Genomic DNA, 20,789 nt, shown 5'->3' with positions numbered 1-20,789 from the left:
AAAATGAACATAGTCTAAGAGACCTGTGGGACACGATCAAACATACCAATATATGCTTGAAGGAGTTCTAGAAAGAGGGAAAGGGACAGATAATGAAAGAAAAAAATGGCTAAACACTTCCCTATTTTAATGTAAGACAAGAATATATACATTCAAGAAGTTCCGTGAACTCCAAACAGAATAAATACCAACATATCTACACTGAGACACATTGTAATCTATCTCAAATTCCAAAAACAAACAGAGAATCCCAAAAGCTGCAAGAGAAGCAATACGTCATTGTTCTAGTTTGCTAGCTGCCGGAATGCAACACACCAGAGACGGATTGGCTTTTAATAAAAGGGGATTTATTTTGTTGGTTCTTCAGAGGAAAGGCAGCTAACTTTCCACTGAGGCTCTTTCTTACGTGGAAGGCACAGGATGGTCTCTGCTGGTCTTCTCTCCAGGCCCCTGGGTTCCAACAACTTTCCCCGGGGTGATTTCTTTCTCCATCTCCAAGGGCCCAGGCTGAGCTGCAAGTGCTGAGATGAGGAATGCCAAGCTGCTAGACTGTGCTACATTGCGTTCTCTCATTTAAGCACAAGCCAATTAAGTTAAACGTCACTCATTGCAGCAGACACGCCTCCTAGCCGACTGCGGATGTAATTAGCAACAGATGAGATTCACCTACCGTTGGCTCATGTCCACAGCAACAGAACTAGGTGCTTTCACCTGGCCAAGTTGACAACTGAATCTAACTACCACATGTCCACCCCTTGTCAACTTGGCAGCTACTCACATCACCTTAAACAGGTGCAAAATATTCTCTTCTGGCTGTGGACCTGTGAATCTCAAAATAAGTCCGGTGCCAATATGCAAAGGAGGATAGTTTCCATAGGGAGAAATTGGAAGGAAGATCTGCAGGCAAACACCATTGGATTTCCAAGTCTGAAAGTCATTTATCCTTCGGCTGTAGAAAGCGGCAGTCCCACCCCTTCCAAGGGCCTATGCAGTGGCCGGCCTCTTTCCAAATCAACCTCGGGGAACATCGAGGAGACCACCTCTGGGCTCCACTCTCTCCAGGCATCAGGGCCACCCCTGGGCTCTCTGCCATTTCTGGGGCGCACGCTCAACCCCTCCACATGGTGGCAGCCAGGCTCTCCCAGTCCCCCAAGGAGCGTGCTACGCCTTTTCCAAGGCCTGAGGCTGTACAACTCTTCCACTGCAATGAGAGGGGAGACTCATCCTCGCCCTTCAGGGTAAACTCACCCTCTCCACGCATACAGGTGGGTCCACTCTCCTGGCCGAGGTTTCTTGGCTTCAGACCTGAACTTCCATGGTTCTCACTCTGCAAACTCCAATCTCTCCCTTTTGTGTCCTCCTTTGTCAAGATTGGCGGTGGTTCCATTTACACCAACAGTCTCTTCAAGCCCTCCAGGACTTCTCCATCAATCTCTTCACAGTTCCTCCAAAGTCTTCCCCTTAGCCATCCAAAACACAGTTCCAACAGATCTGGCATTTGCAAACCGCAGCAGCACCCCACTCTCCGGTACCAACTCTGTTCTAGTTTGCTAGCTGCCGGAATGCGACACACCAGAGACGGATTGGCTTTTAATAAAAGGGGATTTATTTTGTTGGTTCTTCAGAGGAAAGGCAGCTAACTTTCCACTGAGGCTCTTTCTTACGTGGAAGGCACAGGATGGTCTCTGCTGGTCTTCTCTCCAGGCCCCTGGGTTCCAACAACTTTCCCCGGGGTGATTTCTTTCTCCATCTCCAAGGGCCCAGGCTGAGCTGCAAGTGCTGAGATGAGGAATGCCAAGCTGCTAGACTGTGCTACATTGCGTTCTCTCATTTAAGCACAAGCCAATTAAGTTAAACGTCACTCATTGCAGCAGACACGCTTCCTAGCCGACTGCGGATGTAATTAGCAACAGATGAGATTCACCTACCGTTGGCTCATGTCCACAGCAACAGAACTAGGTGCTTTCACCTGGCCAAGTTGACAACTGAATCTAACTACCACAGTCATGTACAAGGGATGTATCCAATAAGATTAAGAGCCAATTTCTCATCAGAAACCATAGAGACAAGAAGGCAGTGAGATGTCATATTTAATGTGCTGAAAGGAAAAAAAACAAAACAAACTGCAAGAATCCTACACCCAGCACACTATCTTTCAAAACAGAGGGAAAGATTAAAGACATTCCTGGATAAATAAAAGTTGAGGCAGTTTGTTACTAATAGGGGCATGATGTATGCAACCTACTCTCAAATGTTTAGAAAATAGACAGACAGAATGATACAATAAATGTGGCAAAATATTAAGAGTTGGTAAATCTGGGTATCTGGGTAGGAGGTATATCGGAGTTCTTGGAATTGATTTTGTATTTTGTTTTTTTGAATGGGCAGGCATCGGGAAATGAACCTGGGTCTCCGGCATGGCAGGTGAGAAGTCTGCCTGCTGAGCAACTGTGTCCCATCCTGATTTCATATTATTTTTGCAACTGTCCTCTAAGTTTGAAATTATTTCAAAATAAAAATTTTAAAAAGTAACAACTGTGATAGATGACAGCATTAAATACTGACTCTACTCTGTTTGAAAAGTAGCAACACAGGTTTCCCCCTAAGAGTAAACTTTCAATCATCTGGCATTAAAGGATTAAAGTACTTGAGTTAGAATGAAAACACTGACTCAAAGAAAAGACCAATCAAACTACAAAAGAACTACACCTTTCTTTTGCAGAGTTTGAAATCTTGCCTTACAATGAAGGTTTATGGTCACTCTGGGGATCAATTCTGACAACTGGCAAGAACGCAGGCTGGCTCTCTGGACAGCAGAAAATACAGAAGTTGTTGCTGCGCCAGGCACCCCAGTTTCTCCTTGCAGAATGTAGAATATGCTTTCTCTCCATTCCCTACATCAGCTAGATTGTGGCATCATCACTTTCATTTGCTCCCTTATGTCTGCTTAACAGGGCTTTACCCTCTGGGGAAAGGGAGCCTCCTTCCTGGCTGATAGCAAGTTGTCAGCCCATCCATCTTTATTATACCAATTTCTGGTAACTACAACAACCACAGCCTCTGGTTGTGATTTTATGGAGAATAAAAACTTATTATTTGCTTGCAAGAGATTAGAGGTGGGTTTGTAACAATACAAAAGCTACAAGGATGTTAAAATTAAAAAAGGAAATAAAACCACCATTAATGAAGGAGGACAGGAGCAATTTTACAAACTCTCTAAGAGTCATTTCTAACAGAAATGCAATGTGGCTGAAAATGCAATTAAAAATTTTCTAGTAGCTACTTTTAAAAAGTAAAAAGAAACAGGTGAAATTAATTTAAAAATTTTTATTTAACCCAATATATCCAAAACATTATCATTTCAACATGTATCCCCCCAAAATCAATGTAATGTTTTACATTCTTTTTTTCATATTAAGATTGATATCTGGTGGGTATTTTACACTTAAAAGCACTAGCCACATTTCAAGTGTCCACTCAAGAGCTCTACCTGGCTCATGTGGCTACTGCACTGGACAGAGAACTTCAGACCAACGCAGGAACTTGCCTGAACAGGAAATGGGGTACATTAATATGCACCCTATGATCAAAAGTCTAAAAGAAAATGGGGTGACCCAATGGCTATTTCTGATACAAGGAAACCTCCTACCCCTTTAGGGCACAACTTTGTGTTTTTCCTGGCACTATATTCTAAAAAGAACATGGTGTTGGACTTTTTATATGGAGCACAAAACTCCATAATGAAAAATAGCCTCAAAAGTGGTTTTACAGAAAATACAAAAGTCATCTTCAAATTGTTATCTTTGGTTTTGATTTTTGCTAAATGGGAACATCAACTCATACTTTGGTGACAAGTTACACTAAAACAACAGCGAGGTCACCAAGGCCTCCTGAATTACTGAGTCTAGCTGGCACTGTTCGGTGAAGGAGGTCTTTGCCACGCTTACAGGCATTATCTTACTTTGATTCTCACCATAACTCTGAGAGGTTACCAGGGTTGGGACTGGTATTGGTTGCACTTTGCAGAGCAGGAAGCTGATGCTAAGGGAAATGACACAATGTACCAGAACTACACAGCTGGCACCATGTATATTCATGGGAAAGTTCTTCCTTTTACATGGGTCAGACCAAAATAAAGTGCTAAGCACAGCCAAGCTTGCTCTCCAGTGATCCTATGTGGTTGGTTCTTTCAAATAGGTACATTGTTGGGCTCCCCCTTTGAAGGCATTTAGATCACGGCTCATAAATTTTCTGTTAAAGGCTGGAGAGGAAATATTTTTCATTTGTGGGGACATATAATGCTAACTACTCTGGCATAGAAAATATGTAAACAAGTGGATGTGGTTGTGGTTCAATAAAAACTTTATTTATGGATGCTTAAATTTGAATTTCATATACTTTTTATGTGTTATAAAAAATTATTCTTCAACCATTTGGAAATGTAAAAACAGCCTTAATTTGTAAACCATACTTTGTTGACCCTGATTTAGAAGAAAAGTTTTTAATGGAAATTGCTATTTCTGGCTATTAAACAATTTGGAATTGAAAACTACTTTGATTTACCTCAAAAGTATATAATTTAAAATGTTAAACTGGTTTGAAGTGATTATCATACTAGAATTAATCATAAATAGCAACTAGTTAGTAAATGTCTTATGTGCTTAAGATTCCTTCCAATTTTTTTTTCTGACCTGGTAATACTCTCTTTGGATATTTTATTTAAATAAAATAAAAAATATTTTAATTTTGACTTAAATAATGATATTATGGATTAAGTGCAATAATTGTAAGGAAGCTTATGAAATATGTAGGTTTCTACTGAGTTTAGAACAAACAATTTCTTTGAAATGTCTGTCCAATCTCAAAGAGAAAGTTTTCAGAACTCTGATTTTATTTCATTTGATTATTTTTGAATGACTATCCAAATGTTGGCTTTTCTCTGCACACATATAATCTGTAAAAGCCAAGAATTTGGCTGCTAAACATTTCACAGTAAATGCTAGGTTTTTTTAAAAAAAATTAAATGGAAGTAGATCAACTACACTATGAAAGTTCCCAATAGAAAAGTTTCAGTATTGTGGGAATTATTTCCAGAGAGGAAATAAAGAATCACATAACTTACGTTTTAGAGGCGTCATAGCAATGTATGTTTCTTTGATTTCACCAATTTAGTTTACTTTAAACTAGTTTAAAAATTAAAATTAAAAATTAGTTTCCTATTTGCTGCTATACCAAATTACCACAAACTTAGTGGTTTAAAACAACACAAACTTATTCTCTTATAGTTCTAGCAGCTGGAAGTCTGAAATCAGTCTCACTGGGCTCGAGTCAAGGTGTCGGTAGAGCTAGTTCCTTCTGGAGGAATATACCAGATTCTCCCCCTTTCCCACTTCTGGAGGTGACCCCTTGCCTTGGCTCTCGGCCCCCTCCTCCATCTTCAAAGGGCATCACTCCAATCGCTGCATCCATCATCACATCTCCTTCTTGACTCTGGCCCTCCTGCCTCCCTCTTATAAGGATTATATGGAGCCCACCAGGATCCAGGAAAATCCTCCATCTCAAGAACCTTCATTTAATCATAGCTGCCAAGTCCCTTTTGCCAGGTGTCTTATTTTGCCCAGCTGCTATAACAAATGCCACACAATGGCTTGGCGTAACAACAGGAATTTATGGCTCAGAGAAGCGCTGCTTTGTCTCTGAGCTGTGGTGTTCTGGCACTGGCTGCAGTCATCCTGGGGGCTCCTCGGCTTGCGTCTCTGCCTCCACTGACAGGTGAGAACAGTACTCTCTCACTCCTCGTGTCTGCTCTTTTGGTTTCTGCTGACTTCCGGCTTCTCCTTATGTGCCTTCCTCTGATTCTGGCTCCCAGTTTTTCTCTTTATAAGGCCTCCAGTAATGCAGATTAAGACCTCCCCTTCAGCTGCACACACTTTAACTAAAAATAACATTCTCAGGAGTGCAAAGGTCATTCAGCAATAAAATTTTTGCCTGCCATGAGGGAGACCTGGGTGAGATTCCTGGTCCATGCACTTCCCAAACCAACACACAAAGAAACCAACAAAGACAAACAAACAAAATTCAACAAATGGTGCTGCAATAATGGGATACTCACATGGAAAAAGAATGAAATGTGACCCTCCCATATAGCATACAAAAAAAATAAATGACACCCTCAACTGGAAGATCAACTTTATAAATGGATTCATACCCCCAGGACATGGATTAAGACTAAGAACGTGTCTTTTGAGGGTACACAATTCCATTTTGAGGGGTACACAATTCCATTTACTCACCATGTAAGGCAGCGCAGACAGAGGTCCTGGCAATCAGGACGTATTTGGGGAAAGCGGTGTTTTTCAGCCTAACACATATATCAAAGTTTCTTAAAAAATAAATTGTGAAGCTATTTGTGAACTGTATACAAAATAAATTGAGAAAAAGGATCTGCTTCTCTAGTTCTGGGCCACACTGTTATGTACAAACCAAAATATATGAATGCCCAGAGGAAGCTAGATCAAATTAGGAGCACAACCTTTATAGCCCCAGCCCCATTTGCTAATATTTAAATAGATGCATTTAAAAAAGAGGAGGCAGGAAGGAGCAGGAGAAAAACGACAGCAGAGATGGAAGCTCCAGGATGGAGAAAATCCACTGCAATTTTTCTCTCTCTAAACAACAGCCCTAAGTATACATCCTATTACCAAATGTACATACTCATGTATTTCTGAAGGCCAAGTCTCTGTAAACGGCTGCCATAAGCACAAACACTGCATCAGTATATCCTGAACTGCTCTAACTTTTGAAAACATCTGAATGGTCCCCCCATGGCTCAGTCATCCCACAGATATTTTAGAGGGTCCCTCACCTGTGCCTGGAACTGTTCTTGGTCCCAAGGACCCAAGGATGAACATGGCTCAGAGAGGATCCAGAGAGCAATTAAGTAATGGCCCAGCATGATCTCATACACTTCTAGGGCCATCGCAGGGTGGCGATGTGGTAGGAGGGGATGGATTACTGTTTGGGGGATGGGGAGATAGGCAATAAGGAACAAGGTGTCCTCTGTTCGTCAGGAACAGTGGGGTCAGTGGCAGTTAGAATTGTTGGTGTGGGAGGATGGTGGCTGGAAATGAAGTGGGACAGAAAGACAGGCACAGCACTGAAGGGACCCATGTGCCCAGCTGAGGGCAGCAGGATTTCTTCACAAGAGCAACTTCAGCTCTTCGACATGCTCACAGGAAAGTGGTTCTGAAAGACACCCCAGGCAGCAGTGGAAGGAAGGAAAGGGAGAAGGCAGTCAGACAGCTGCTGGGATTGCCAGAAAAGAAGCAATGGTTCTAGTTGAGGTAGAGGAGGCCGAGAGCAGAGCAGAGGGGATGTGTGAGAAATACTGAGTCAGTATGAGCACGGCTGCGTGACGGAGCCACCATGGGTGGCACGACATGGCAAAAGCAAAGAATCAATTGGGGGTAACGTTGAGGTTTCCACTTTGGTGGTCTGGAGGAGTTAACACAGAAGTGAGCTGGTTTAGATGTCAGAGTATGGGAGCAGGCAAGTCTCAGAGTTGGGACTGCTGAATTTAAGATTCCTGTAGCAGATCCAAAAAGAGGTGTCTAATAGACTGTTGGCATCACAGGTAGCTGCAGGCATGGGGGCAGCTGTCAGATGTCCCAGAAACAGCAAAGGAAGTAAGAGAAGAGCTGGCACAGAACTGAGCACATGAAGCAGAGAAGGAAAACCACTGACTGCCGCAGAAATGTCAGAGGACAAGGCCTTAGAGAAGCACACTGGATTTTTTGATGAATTTCATGACCTTTGTTTCAGGAGCGTGGATGGTGAAAGCTGGACTGCAGTGGGTGGAGAAATGGAAGTAACATATGGAGAATTATCTTTCTAGATATCTAGTCTAAGGGGAACCTTGGCAAGTGGTTTAGATGGTCTGAGGAGGGAAAACTTTCCACAGAATGGACTCAACACACATTTAGGTAGATTTGCTATGAACCAGGCCCTATTCTAAGCTTCTTACAAATAATAACAGTTAGGTGCTATTACTATGCCCATTTCACCGATGAGGAAACTGACAGAGAGAGGACAAGTCACTGGGCCAGGGCCACACAGCAGTGGGTGGCAGAACTGGGATTCTTTCCAGAGTCCCTGCTCTTACCCTCTGCTATGTTGCCCATCCGGAGTAGAGACCTGAGCATGTCTGGGGACACCTGGGAGGGGTGATGCAGAGAGTCAAAACAGACATGAAGACGGGAGACAAGTGAGTCTCCTGCCAGTGAGGATATAGGCGTAAGCGATGTGCTTACCATAGGGCTTGAGTTATCAGACCCGGCACGGCCAGGACAGACCCCGGTTTTCAGGACACCAAATGCAAGCCTATCTCCCTTGCCCTCCGACTCTCTCTCTTGGCTTCTCCGTCCATTTCCTTTCCTGCCTTCCGAATCCTGTGCACGGGCACATGCCCCTTGGTTTGCTTTCTCTGTTAGCTCCAGAGCATTTATGTCCCTCCACAACGCCTTGAGAGGTCACAAAACCGCAGGAGACACTCCATGACACACACAGGGCAGTGAGAGCCAGCACAGCCTCCCGGCCCACGGAACAACCTCGGGTGGAACTGATGGTCCACCAATAATTATGGAGGCTGCGAGGAGTTCTTCAGAGAGTAAAAACATACAAAAACCAAAAAACACAAACCAACAGGTGTTTATTTACACATATAAACTCCCAGAACAATAATTTGACCCACTCAAGGAATGTGGTATCTTTGAAAATACACTTGACATATCAAACATCTCCTGATAACTGTTATGCATGGTCTAATGGTTTTAAAGTTCCCATTAGGGCTATTTGAAGCTAGGGATTTTCAAGTTCGACTTTCATGGGATGGGGAACCAACATGCTATAAAAACCCTAAGCTGAAGCACACCCCAACTGTTGTTATGAGAAGAAAATGGTAAGGCATTCTGAGGGGATGGGGTGGGGTGGGGGGTTGGAAATCTGGAAATATGTATTAAAAACTTTAACATTTTGCATATTTTTTGACTCTGCAATTTCACTTTTTCCAAAATTTTATCCCAAGGCAATAATCACAGATGTGCATAAAGATTTAGCTATAAAAATATTTATCACAGCACTGGTTTTGCATTGTAGAGAATTAAGTAACCAAATTATGATACAGCCGTATAACTGAAGACTATGAGCTTATGAAAATTGATATTGCAGAATAATAACACAAGATTGGGAAAATAATGATGTTTAAAGGCAAATTAAAGGGCGGGCCACGGTGGCTCAGCAGGCAGAGTTCTTGCCTGCCATACTGGAGACCCGAGTTCAATTCTCGGTGCCTGCCCATGCTAAAAAAAAAAAACAAATTAAAGAACCACCTACAACATATGATCCCACTTCAATTAAGCACATTTGTGTGGCAGGAAGCCTCTAAGCCAGGCCCCCTGACGGCACTCTGGCATGTAGCTCCTCCCCACTACACTGAGCTGGCCTGCGTGATCACAGGCTAGGAGGGTTTGCCACCTCCCAGAGTAGGTCATGAAATAATGACTTTCTCTTGGGCTACTGGCTGGGACGATGCCCTCTGGAGGGCAACGGGGCCCCTGCCCACACTTGTGTGAATGGGCTGGGAAGGCCACTCTTGCTGCACCTCGAGGAGATGAGGGCCCCTGGCCAGCTCTACTGCAGAGAGGCATAAGGCCAGAACCACCCGGCTGAGCTGGGCCTGCCTTCCTGACTCCTCCTCAGGAGTGGTTAGACAATAAATGCTTATTCTTTAAGCTGCTCCACTGTGGGATAATTTGTTATGCAGTATTAAATAACTAATAGCATATGCAATGTGAAACAAGGGGAAGAGTATAATTCAAAACACTGACTGTGGTTATCTCTAGGTGGCAGGATGGCGGGCAATTCCTATTTTCTTTTCTCGTATAATATCGACAAATGCTTCTCCTTTTTTTCAGAAAGCAGAGATAGAAAACCAAGTGACCGAGAGAGTTCAACTTTCTAAAGAATAAAAAGATGAAGATGATGGATAGAATTTTAGCCCCTCATCACCTTTAAAGATGCTTTTCTTTAAAGTAGTTTGTATTAAATGGAAAAATGAAAAAAAAAAAACAAAAAAAAAAACCAGACTCCAAAGAGTGGCCAGCCTGGCGTGAAGGGGTGAATGTCACTGCCGCAGAGACGCGAATGTCACTGCCGCAGAGACCTGTGGCTCTCCAGGGAGAGGCGCCTCTGTGATGAAGGCGCGGACTTCAGACGGCCCGGGGCTCTTGCTTACCCAGTTTCTGGTCAAACCGCCAGGCTGCGACGTAGGCATCGTGCCTCAGGCTGCTCGGGGTGGCCAGCGGCACGGTGACGTAAATGGGACCATCCACCAGCACCGGCGTCCCGTCGCTGCTGAGCAAATGGACACTGAGGGCTGCGACCGGCCTCAGGTCGTGGCGGGTGCTGTTTCCTGGAAGGGAGAGGCACCCTCGGTCACAGAGAGTTCCTACACGGTGGAGGCTCACAGCTGCAGCTCGCTAAGCAGCTGCCAAAGGAGCACTGCGCCGAACAGTTTCCATAAGTAATCCTCACGGCAAATTCTGGGGCAGGAAATGTCCCATTTTACACATGCAAAAACCGAGGCGGTGATAGCTGGTCTGAGAGCAGACACCACCCAGGGGGAGGGCTGGGAACCGGTGCAGGTTTGCCCAGTCTATCTCCTGGGCTTGGCTTGTCTGTTACAGGGTAGGTGAGGAAATCCCTGAAAATACCTTCTCACATTAATTACTTGGCAGATTGCCACAATAAAATGAAATGTTTTAGATTGAAATGTTTTTAAATTTCTTTTTTAAATAATACATTTCTTCAAGGACTACTTCAAAATATTAAAGGACTTCTGCTAAAAGGATACTGTTAAAAATCTGGGCTTGAAAAATTTATGAGTTATTTTAGTTGCTACTGTTATTTTGATCTGTTTAAAAGGAATTTAATATACCAATTATTCTACATTAAAGGCCTTTTATCCATGCCAATGCTTAAAGGACTGTCTGCTTTACAGATAGGTTAGGAAATGCTTATGAGAGTGCTATTTATACACTTCAGCAATCCATTTTAGATTTCATTTTAAAACATATTTGTCATTCATTTCAAACTTTTCTTGAACAAAATAAAGAAAAGATAGTGACGAAAATTTTTTCTAAGTTACATTAGGACATTATTGGATTTCTTATTTAGTTACTTATGTACTTACCTGCAATTAAGACTGAATTCAAATGTTTTAAGCGAGCCTAGTAATTTTAGAGTTTTAATGATAGCTAGCCCACTCACAGAGTAATTTCTTCACAGCAAATGATGGCAGTCTTTTATGTTTACTCCTGTCTTTGGTTTTCAATGAAGGTCAAGGCAAGGGAACAGAGAGTTCATCAAAAGGTCCAAGTGGAAAACATAGATTCAAGCTAGGAATCTTTTAGTCTGGCCATTTCATTTAGAAGAAAGAAAATCAAATTCTAGAATTTATCACGCTTCTGATCAAAATATCTTCTGGACTGTAACCTTAATTTGGGAACTGCCCCCAAGGTCCACAATGTGCCATGTTCATGTCGCACCCTGCTCAACCTGTGCCACGTCCACCTGCACCATGACCACACTGTCCCACGTCCACATCATGTCCCGTCCATATCACGCCTATGTCCACACACGCCACACTCACACCTCCCAGGTCCACCCTGTACCATGTCCTCACTGCGCCATGCCCATACCATGTCACATCCACTCTATACCACATCATTACTGTGCCATGCCCACCTCACATCATGTCCACTCTGCACTATTTTCTCACTGTCCCACAACCATACCATGTCATGTCCACTTTGTACCACGTCACGTCTATTCTGCACCATGCCCTCACTATCCCACCCCCACACCACATTGCATCTACTCTGCACCATGTCCTCACTGTCCCATGCCCATACATCTTGTCTACTCTGCACCACGTCCTCTCTGTGCCATGCCCACACCACATCGTGTCCACCCTGCACTATATCCTCACTGTGCCACACCCATACCACGTCATGCACACTCTGCACCACGTCACATCCACTCTGCACCATGTTCTCCTTGTCCCACAGCCACACTATGCTGAGTCCACTATGCAACATGTCCTCACTGTGCCACACCCACATCATGTCCATTCTGCACCATGTCACATCCACTCTGGACCACATCCTTACTATCCCACGCCCACACCACACTGCATCCACTCTGGACCACATCCTCATTGTGCCAAGCTCATGCCACGCCATGTCCACTCTGTACCATGTCTTAACTATGCCATGCCCACACCACGTCACGTCCACCCTGCACCATGCCTTCACTGTGCCATGCCCACAGTGTACCACACAGTGAGATATATCTTGATATTATAGAGAAATTAAGTTGCTTAGCAAACCCTCATAAAGTGCTTAGGGATAAAGTTTTTAATTAGGTAGTACTGTATCAAACCCAAGGGAGGAGTCTGAAAAGGAGGCAGTATGTGGGTAGAAAAGCACTCTGTCTCTTCATCCACCTCTCTTCCTCTTAGCTACATCTCCAGATTCCTACTAATGGCACCCACATTCTCTCCACCCCAGCAAGTTATCTCTGTGGTATGTTTTTCTCATTTAAAAAAACATAAGGAGGTTGGACCTTACAGTAGGCAATAGATTTTTATATTTTATGCCAAAAGCATGAGAAACAAAAGAAAAAAGATAAAATGGATTTCATCAAAATTTAAAACTTTTGCACATTGAAGGACATTATCAAGAAAATGAAAAGACAATCTACAGAATGGGGGAAAATATTTGGAAACCATATATCTAATAAGGGTGTAATATGTGGAGAAATAGGAGCCCTTGTGTATTGTTGATGGGAATGCATAATGGTGTAGTTGCTGTGGAAAACAGTTTGGCAGTTCCTCAGAAAGTTAACCATTCAATTACCATTTGACTGAATAATCCTACTACTAGGTATGTACCTAAAGGCACTATAAAGCAGGGACTCAGACAGATATTTGTGTGGTTGCATACATCGCAGCGTTGTTCACAATGGCCAAAAGGTGGAAGAGACCCAAGTGTTTATCAACAGATGAATGGATAAATAAACTGTGGTATACCCACACAATGGACTTCAGCTGTAAAAAAGAAGTAAAGTGCTATTATATGTTGCCACATGGATGAATCTTGAAGATATCATGTTGCGTGAAATGAGCCAGACACAAAAGCACAAATACTGTATGACCTTGCTTATATGCAATACTTAGAATAAGCAAATTCATAGAGACAGAAGTATAGTGGTTACCAGGGGTGGGGAGAAGGGAATGGGGAGTGATTACTAAATAAGCATGAGCTTTGGTTTGAGATGATGAAATAGCCTGGAATAGGTCACTGTGAAAGTTACATAATACTGTCAATGTACTTAATGTCACACAATTGTCCAGTTAAAATGGTTATGTTATGTATATTTACCACAACTAAAAATAAATACATACTTTTTTAAAAACAGCCCTGTGAGAATGTCACAGCCCAGATGCTACGAAGGTGCCTTTGGCTTGAGTTGCAAGGAAAGCAGATCATGGAGCAGATGGACAGAAAGAGCAGGTGGGAGGTCACCAGAATGGCCATATGTCTGCGCTTCTCCCCATTCAACCCTGGGACCTACCCTCCAAACTGGACACAATCCCCCTTCGGACACACTGAGGAAACCCCCTGCAAGCTCCTTCCACTCACCTGGGGGCCTCTGTTCACCTTCACTGAGCCCCAGTTGCTACCAGTCACCTCACAACTCACAAAAAGGTTTCATCCAGGCTCTTACTCTAGGCTGGTATCTCTTAAATACCTTTGATAAGACAGGGTACAAAATAACTGAGGGACAAAGATAAGCTATAAACCAAGTGCACCTGCAGATGGATCCCTAGCTGATGAGCAGCTGGGGTCAAAATGGGTTTGGAAACCCCAGGGCGAAGGCCTCTCCCTCAGGACTGGAGAAGGGCTGGTTCTTTCTAGGTCAACTGATCAGTTATTTCAGTGGAAAAGAAGTTTAGCGCAACCTTCCAAAGGCCTTCTCTCTTCCCTCTGAAATAACTGAGTCATTTTAAAACAAAACAAATGCTTCTAAAATCAATGTGTTCCTCTTTTGGAGACTTCTCAGATTTCATAATTTATTCAACAGCTATTGGAAGTGGGGCCTAGAGGAATCAATGAGCTGCAGGGACCTAGGAGTCCCTCCAAGTTTGGGGCTTTATGGCTGCAGCGGTCACAGTGAGCCTGGAGGGAGGGTTTCTGATGTCTCAGGCTGGACATCACTGTCCTCCCACAGACAATTCTTTTCTCCCCGGCCTGCACTTCTGAAGAATAAACAACCTTTTTCTTTTGATAATGCTTCCTTGATATTACTACTCTGCATCTTAAGGATGGCAAATTACTTACATGTTACATCATCAAAGGAAGAAGGGATGCTTCTGAAAACAGGTCTCCAGAGGGAAGAAAGGTGAGCAGTAAATTACCAGGCCCTCTTAATCCCTAACCAGAAATGTATTAACATTCCAGAATAGACCAGATGTATTAGGTTAGAAATCTTTTTTTAGAATAATTGGTTTATGGAAAGCACTGGAAAATTACATGAAATTAGATAACAGAGTACTTAGGAAAGCCAACAACTGATTCACCTAGCAGGATTTAACCCAGACAGCCCTCTCCATTCTACGCTATCTCTAGTCTAAAGTGCAGAAAAAAAAAGGGGAAGACAATATATAACTAAGATTGCAGACTCCTGGCACCTCTCATTGGAGAGCAATGAGGACGGGGTTGTTTTAGCTCTGGGTGCCTGAGGGCTGCGCTGTCAGATGTGAGTCTGACAGGCTAAAGGCAATACTTCGCAGGTCTTTTTTGGATATGGCATGGTTCTGGAGCTTTGAGCTGATGTTTTTTAATTTTTCTGACCTTTGACTCTTTGTATCAGGCTAGGATAGGCTCACAATGATTGAGCTGACTTAGCTCTCAGAAGAGGATTCACAGTCAACCTCCAAAGCCTGATGCTCATCGCAGAGCTAAGGCAAAGAATGCAAGTGAGGGGACATGCAAGAGGTAAGAACTCCTAGATGACCTAGAGCAGTGGCTCACCACTCCTCCTGCTGTGAGTGCCCGCGGGACCTGGAGGTGGGGCTGCAGGGACCATGGGTTCACCTCTGAGTGTAGGACTTGGGTTAAGCCCCCTTCCACGCCTCCCCTCCCAGTTGGGACATGTGTTTCTCTGTGTGGTACTAGGCAGGCTGTGTGATACCAGCCACCTATCTCGAGAGTTGGGGAAGGCCAAGGACAGGAAATACACAGCTCTGACCTTATGCTATTTCAAAAATACAACTGCAATGATAATTGCTCTGAATTGAATATATTTAGTCTAACAAAGGAACTCAGAGAAGGTGTTCTTCAGAGTCACATGCAATCCTCTTGCAAGGCACATGGGAACTGCAGACAGGCTCAAGGAGACAAAGTCACTAAAATTCACTATGATTTTATAAAAATACCCATGAGTGAGGTGACACATTCTACAGACATGAACTCTACTGAGAAACAGTCAGGTCTCTCGCTTTGTACACTGGTGCTTCCAGCCACAACAATGAACACAGAAGCCACAGCTCAGAAGGTAAGAAGTGCACAGTACCTGTTCCGTTTCCATCCAGTCCTCGCAGATAAGGGAAGCTGCCTGCTTCGGCAGGGGCACTGGCAGCTGTGAGGAAGGCGGTCAGGTCGCTGTAGCTGGTGTTCTCTGGCAGCTTCAGGGCTCTTCTTTGGAAATGCACACGTGGCTGGGGCCGGGCACCTGCAGAGATTCACCTGTGTTACCTCCCGGAGGAGCAGGTTCACTCAGAGACAACAGAGACCAGGAATTACCCTCTAAGCTTTCAGCATGCTGCTCCCCCCCTTCCCACATCACCCCATTCAGGCCGGACGCAGAGATGTGACAACATGCTATTATGAGGAGAGAAATAATAGCCCATTGTCACAGTTGTTTTGACACAGGATGTTATTTGGTTTTTTAACAAAAAGCCTTCCAAGTTCTATTTGTGAGCAGGCTTTTCCCTGCACAGAATTTGCCTTTAGATAGAGGCAATGCTTTGGGAAAGAAAATTCATGCAAATGAACAAGCAGATGATAATCTCTTTGCACAAACAAATGCAAGAGATATCCTTTGACTGATGTTACAAACATGTCCTTAACCTTCCGGGTAAAATCTGGTTGAACTTTACAGATCAAACTGAAATGTTGTAAAGGAATTGGCTTTTCAGCCTGAGAAGATCTGCAAATGAGAACCAGCAGTAATGAACGCTGTTCTCTCTGTGGAGGCTCCTGTTTGACATTCCGGCCTCATTTATTCTGGACAGTTGTGTTCTGCCAGGGGCAGATTATGCTGTGGATTTCATGATGAGACTTGAAATTAGACTCCCTCTGCAAACTCCACCCCTAGAGGCAGGATGGTCAGCTCTGGCCTGGACAGACAACTTCCTCATCATGCCCTCTGTGGTCTTACTTTGTTCCCCAGTTCCCCAAGCTGCTCTGATGGTAAAGCCTGAACCTGCTTTACTTGATGCTTTGGGAACTGTCACCATGAGGTGAAAAGGTTCTGAGTAATTCATCATCAATACAAAGACCCATAAAAATGCATTAGTATGCAGCGATACCACCAAAGTAATGGACCCCCTGACATCTGGTTGCTGCCATTCCACCTAGGATTGTGGTTGACCATGTCTCCCTGGTGCTTTGCCTGGGGTCCCTCAACCAGCAGCAGCCCTTATACAACTATTCTGCCCAGAGGTGGTGGCCTTTACACCCCCTCCCATGTGCTTAAATCCTAGGTCAGAGAATTTATGGAGGATGGGGTAAACATATTTAGAAGCATTCTAGAATAAGAAAGTTCGAGGGAAGTGGAACGCCAACTAGTCCAATCCTCCTTACGGCAGATGAAGGCATGTAGCTCCAAGGATATGCCACCCACACAGGACAGACATCAGGGGAAGTCATGGCTATGTACGTGGCACAGTCCTGGGGCTCGCTCTACCTTCTAAAAGCCATGCTTAGACCCCTCAGATGACTGGTTCTCCACCGTGTAGAACACATGCTGAGACGGAAGCTGATGGGAGCAAGGAGCCAAAGGTCACAACAATCCTGTCCACAGGGTTGGTTCAATTCCAGACCCTCAATGTCCTGCATTTCATCCCTAAAACCAATCCATGTCCATGCACATACATCTCAACTCTCAGACTGCCCCTCTTCTCTTTGACTTTATGGAATGTTTATGATTTTGTGCTCTCATCATCTCCTTTGTCTGCCTGAAGTTCCAGCTCCATGATCATTGAGAGCTGGGTTCTGCTCAGAGCAACTTACTTCTCCTGGCCTTTACTCCCATGTCTGCCTTGTCCACACTGCCCCAAGACTGAGAGTCCAAGTTGCCATTTCCTGCTCATCAGATCACCCCCAACTTCATGACAATAGTCATTGCCTTCTGCCGATTTTTCTCAGTGATATGGGACTTTCTGGGGCTTTAGTCCCCTTTCCCCATTCTCATCATGTTACCCATACTTCCAAAGCACCTTGCTAATCGGAAGGTAGGGAAGGTGTACTTGTCAGGATGGGGCAAGGAGGCAGCTCATATTCTTGAGGGTCAAGGCAGAAAGCAGAATCCAGGCTGAGCACTTCTCGCTTTCTCTGTCTTGATCCAGCTCTGGCCGGGATGCGTGTGACCCTTCAGGCCCATGAAAGGCCCATGGGACAAAGGAAGGCCAGCATCTTCTCAAGCCTCCTTTGATGGTTAGGGACAGAAACCTACTTAAACTAGATCAAGAGACTAGGGGGAGAGTGTTGAAAATGACAGGGGAAAGTCATATTGAACTCAGGGCCAAGTAGCTTCATGGGGGTTGGCATGGGACCTGAAAAACTGTGAACCACGGCTGTCACCACCTCAGAGTCCTCCTCTCACTCTCTAGCACTCACTCATTCTGATGCCTATCTCTCCCCACTCCTACCAGGTCTGTTCCCCCAACCCTGCTGCCTCTCTCTCTCTCTCTGGTACAGGACAATGTGATTACTGACCATACATCGGGATCTACCTGCTGGGGATGGAGCAGATTTCCTAGGAGGGATGCAGCTGGCTCAGCTATTGTGCCCCACCAGGACAGGCCCTACACAGACACTCCCCTACAGAGGACAGGCAAAGCCCATGACTGATAAAGTAACCAAAGAAACTTTGAAGAATTTATGAGTCTAAGCTATTCTAAGCTATAGTATAAACAAAACCTTAAATGTGTATGTGTGGCGCAAGGGTGGGATTAGGGGAGAAGTTTGTTCTTAAGCCTAACTTCATGTATTAATGCTGCTAAACAGTACATATTTCAGAAAGGGCTATGACTGGGTGGGGATGGGGTGACCAAGAGAGGACTGGGTATCTTCATCTCTGGATATCTTCTCCCACATTCACCACAGCTGCTGCTTCAAATTTCCTCTGTTCTTCTCTGTCCATCCATTTATCTGTCCATCCATTTATTTGTCCATCCATCCATTCATCAATCCATCCTCCCTGCCAAATATTCAGCCCTAATTTACTGAAAATCAAGAGCCACCACTTATTCCCTCTGCACTTTAAAACTGTCTACTTCCCTCTTACCCTCTAGCACTTGTCTCTCAGCAAAAAAGTGTTTCTACTTCTGCTAAGCCCAACCCCAGGCTCCCTCCTACCTTTTACTTGCTCATTTATTTCAAGTCTTGGCTCAACCAACTTCCCTTGCCTTCATCATCAATAGGCTTTCCCTCCCAACCAACAAATATAGTCATTTCTTCTCCATTTAGAAAAATAACAATGTGACATTACTTAAACCCTGTTATTCCCATAAGTGACTGCCTCCTCTCATTTCAGCCCACTCCCTGGTCTGGCTTCTACCCACAGTACACACTGCCCCTTCAAAGGGAAGTCACAAACATGCAACTGCAAATGCCATATCCACTTCTCAGCCTTCATGCTCATTGCCAATCTCCTCATAATGACCAATACTGCTCAGCCCCCAGTGGGAACCTCCACTTCTTTGCATCCACAGCTCTGCACCCTGATTCCCTCCAGAGTCTGTCTACCTTTTCCTCTGCAGCTACTCTCTTTCTCCTCCTACCTCTTCAGTTCCTAAAAGTCTGCCACAATGGCCCCTACTGTGTATGTACTCTTCCCTTTGTGACCTCTCCATAGTCAGAGGCTCAGATGCCATCTTCCTCTCCAGGCCTGAACTGCTGCCCAAGCTCCTGAACTGCAGTGCTCTCTGCCAACTAAACGCTGATGCCCTGGACACTTGTAGTCAGCATCCACCTTCTCTTTCTGTAACAATTCCTCATTCTTCCAACACCCAGATTTCATTCCTGATCATCTTTAGATTCTATCTTCCTATTATCTTACACATTCACTTAAGTGCCAAGACTGGCTAATCTTTCCTTGACAACATTTCTAGGACCAACATCTCCTCCCCTTCTGCCTCTAATTTTGTTAGGATCTACACTACCCCTTGCCTAAACTAAGAGTCTCTCAACTGGCCCCTCCGCATCAGCCTTACCCTTTCCATTTCATCCCCTGAAACCCTGCCAGACTGTTTTAAAATGCTACTCTGATCATGTACTTTCCCTGCCCAGAAACTGCCAGTGCGTCCCCACTACTTAAGAAATTAACACTGATGATGAAGATGACGATGACATCAAAGCGTAAGACACCAATATAGACCCAACCTACTCTCTTCTGAGTGAGAGGCACAGACCAGTGTTTTAACATCTATAAAGTTCTTGCATTATATTACTTCACTTAATATTTACAACAATCCTTGAGGAAGCAACTCTCACCCTCTTTATGGATAAGGCAACTTCAGGCAAGTCCCTGTGCTTGCAAGAGGCAGAACAGAATTCTTTTCATCCCAACATCTGTGTCCCTTCCTATCACATCATGCTGCCTTGAAATAGATGCTCTGCTTACTGCCAGTCAGCCCCTACCCCTAGTCAGACAGGACTGCGTAGCTCTTTATTTCTCCTTTATATGTGCATTTTGTTTTCCATGCCTGAAGTGGCTTTCCAACATTTCTGTTTGCATACCTACACATAATCTAAAATGCACCTCAGAAAGGGGGAAAATAAGCCTCTAGGGCACATCCCCCACCTTGCAGGACTGGGCACCCACAAGAGGTCTCTGGCCATGACCAAGATGTGCATATTGTCTGTGCAGCCAGGTTTTCCCCAGCACACTTGGTGGCTCTGGCGTGGCCATATAGGGTCAGGGTCAAGCCAGTGTCGGAATTTATTGAGCTGGGCAGAGATGACAGAGGGAGTGAAGGTCAGGTCAGCTGAGGGCATCTCTTAGGGAGCTATCCTAGCAGTGGATCATGACATACGAGCTGGGTGGGGAGACACAGCACAGGAGGGAAATAGGATAGGTAGGAGAGTGGGGGTCAGTGCACTGGGGGACAGAGATGCCAGAGCTGCTGCAGAGGCTGAGCCTGGAGGAGGGGTATCTGTTCACATCATAAGGTCTGGGAGGCTGTGGAGGTAGATGAGGGCAGTGGGTAAAAGAAAAGAATCACAGGAGTGGACCGGCAGCCAGGCTATATAGGTGATTCATCTACTGTGATATGGTGGTCAAACTCCTTCTTTGGATATTTTTGCCTGATCAGAACCAGCAAAGGTCCAACAAGGCTGGGTCATAGGACCTCCAGGCTCCATGTATTCAGAGCTTTGGAAAAG

General features: G+C 44.5%; 1 protein-coding gene across 2 annotated transcripts in view; it reads right to left on the bottom strand.

The window, feature by feature from the left end:
- The window catches only part of FAM171A1 (family with sequence similarity 171 member A1), a 145,129-nt gene that overhangs the window by 35,130 nt on the left and 89,210 nt on the right, over window positions 1-20,789 (bottom strand). For both annotated transcript variants that reach the window (XM_077169329.1, XM_077169330.1), the window contains exons 4-5: window positions 15,694-15,852; window positions 10,292-10,468 (exon numbers count right to left, since the gene is read on the bottom strand). In XM_077169329.1, the coding sequence (XP_077025444.1) occupies window positions 10,292-10,468; window positions 15,694-15,852 (336 nt within the window). The remainder of the gene's footprint in view (window positions 1-10,291; window positions 10,469-15,693; window positions 15,853-20,789) is intronic.

This window comes from Tamandua tetradactyla, chromosome 7 (assembly GCF_023851605.1).
Source record: "Tamandua tetradactyla isolate mTamTet1 chromosome 7, mTamTet1.pri, whole genome shotgun sequence".
NCBI classification, from domain to species: Eukaryota; Metazoa; Chordata; class Mammalia; order Pilosa; family Myrmecophagidae; genus Tamandua; species Tamandua tetradactyla.
Note: the sequence above shows the minus strand (reverse complement) of the source record. Positions and strands in the feature narration are given on the sequence as shown.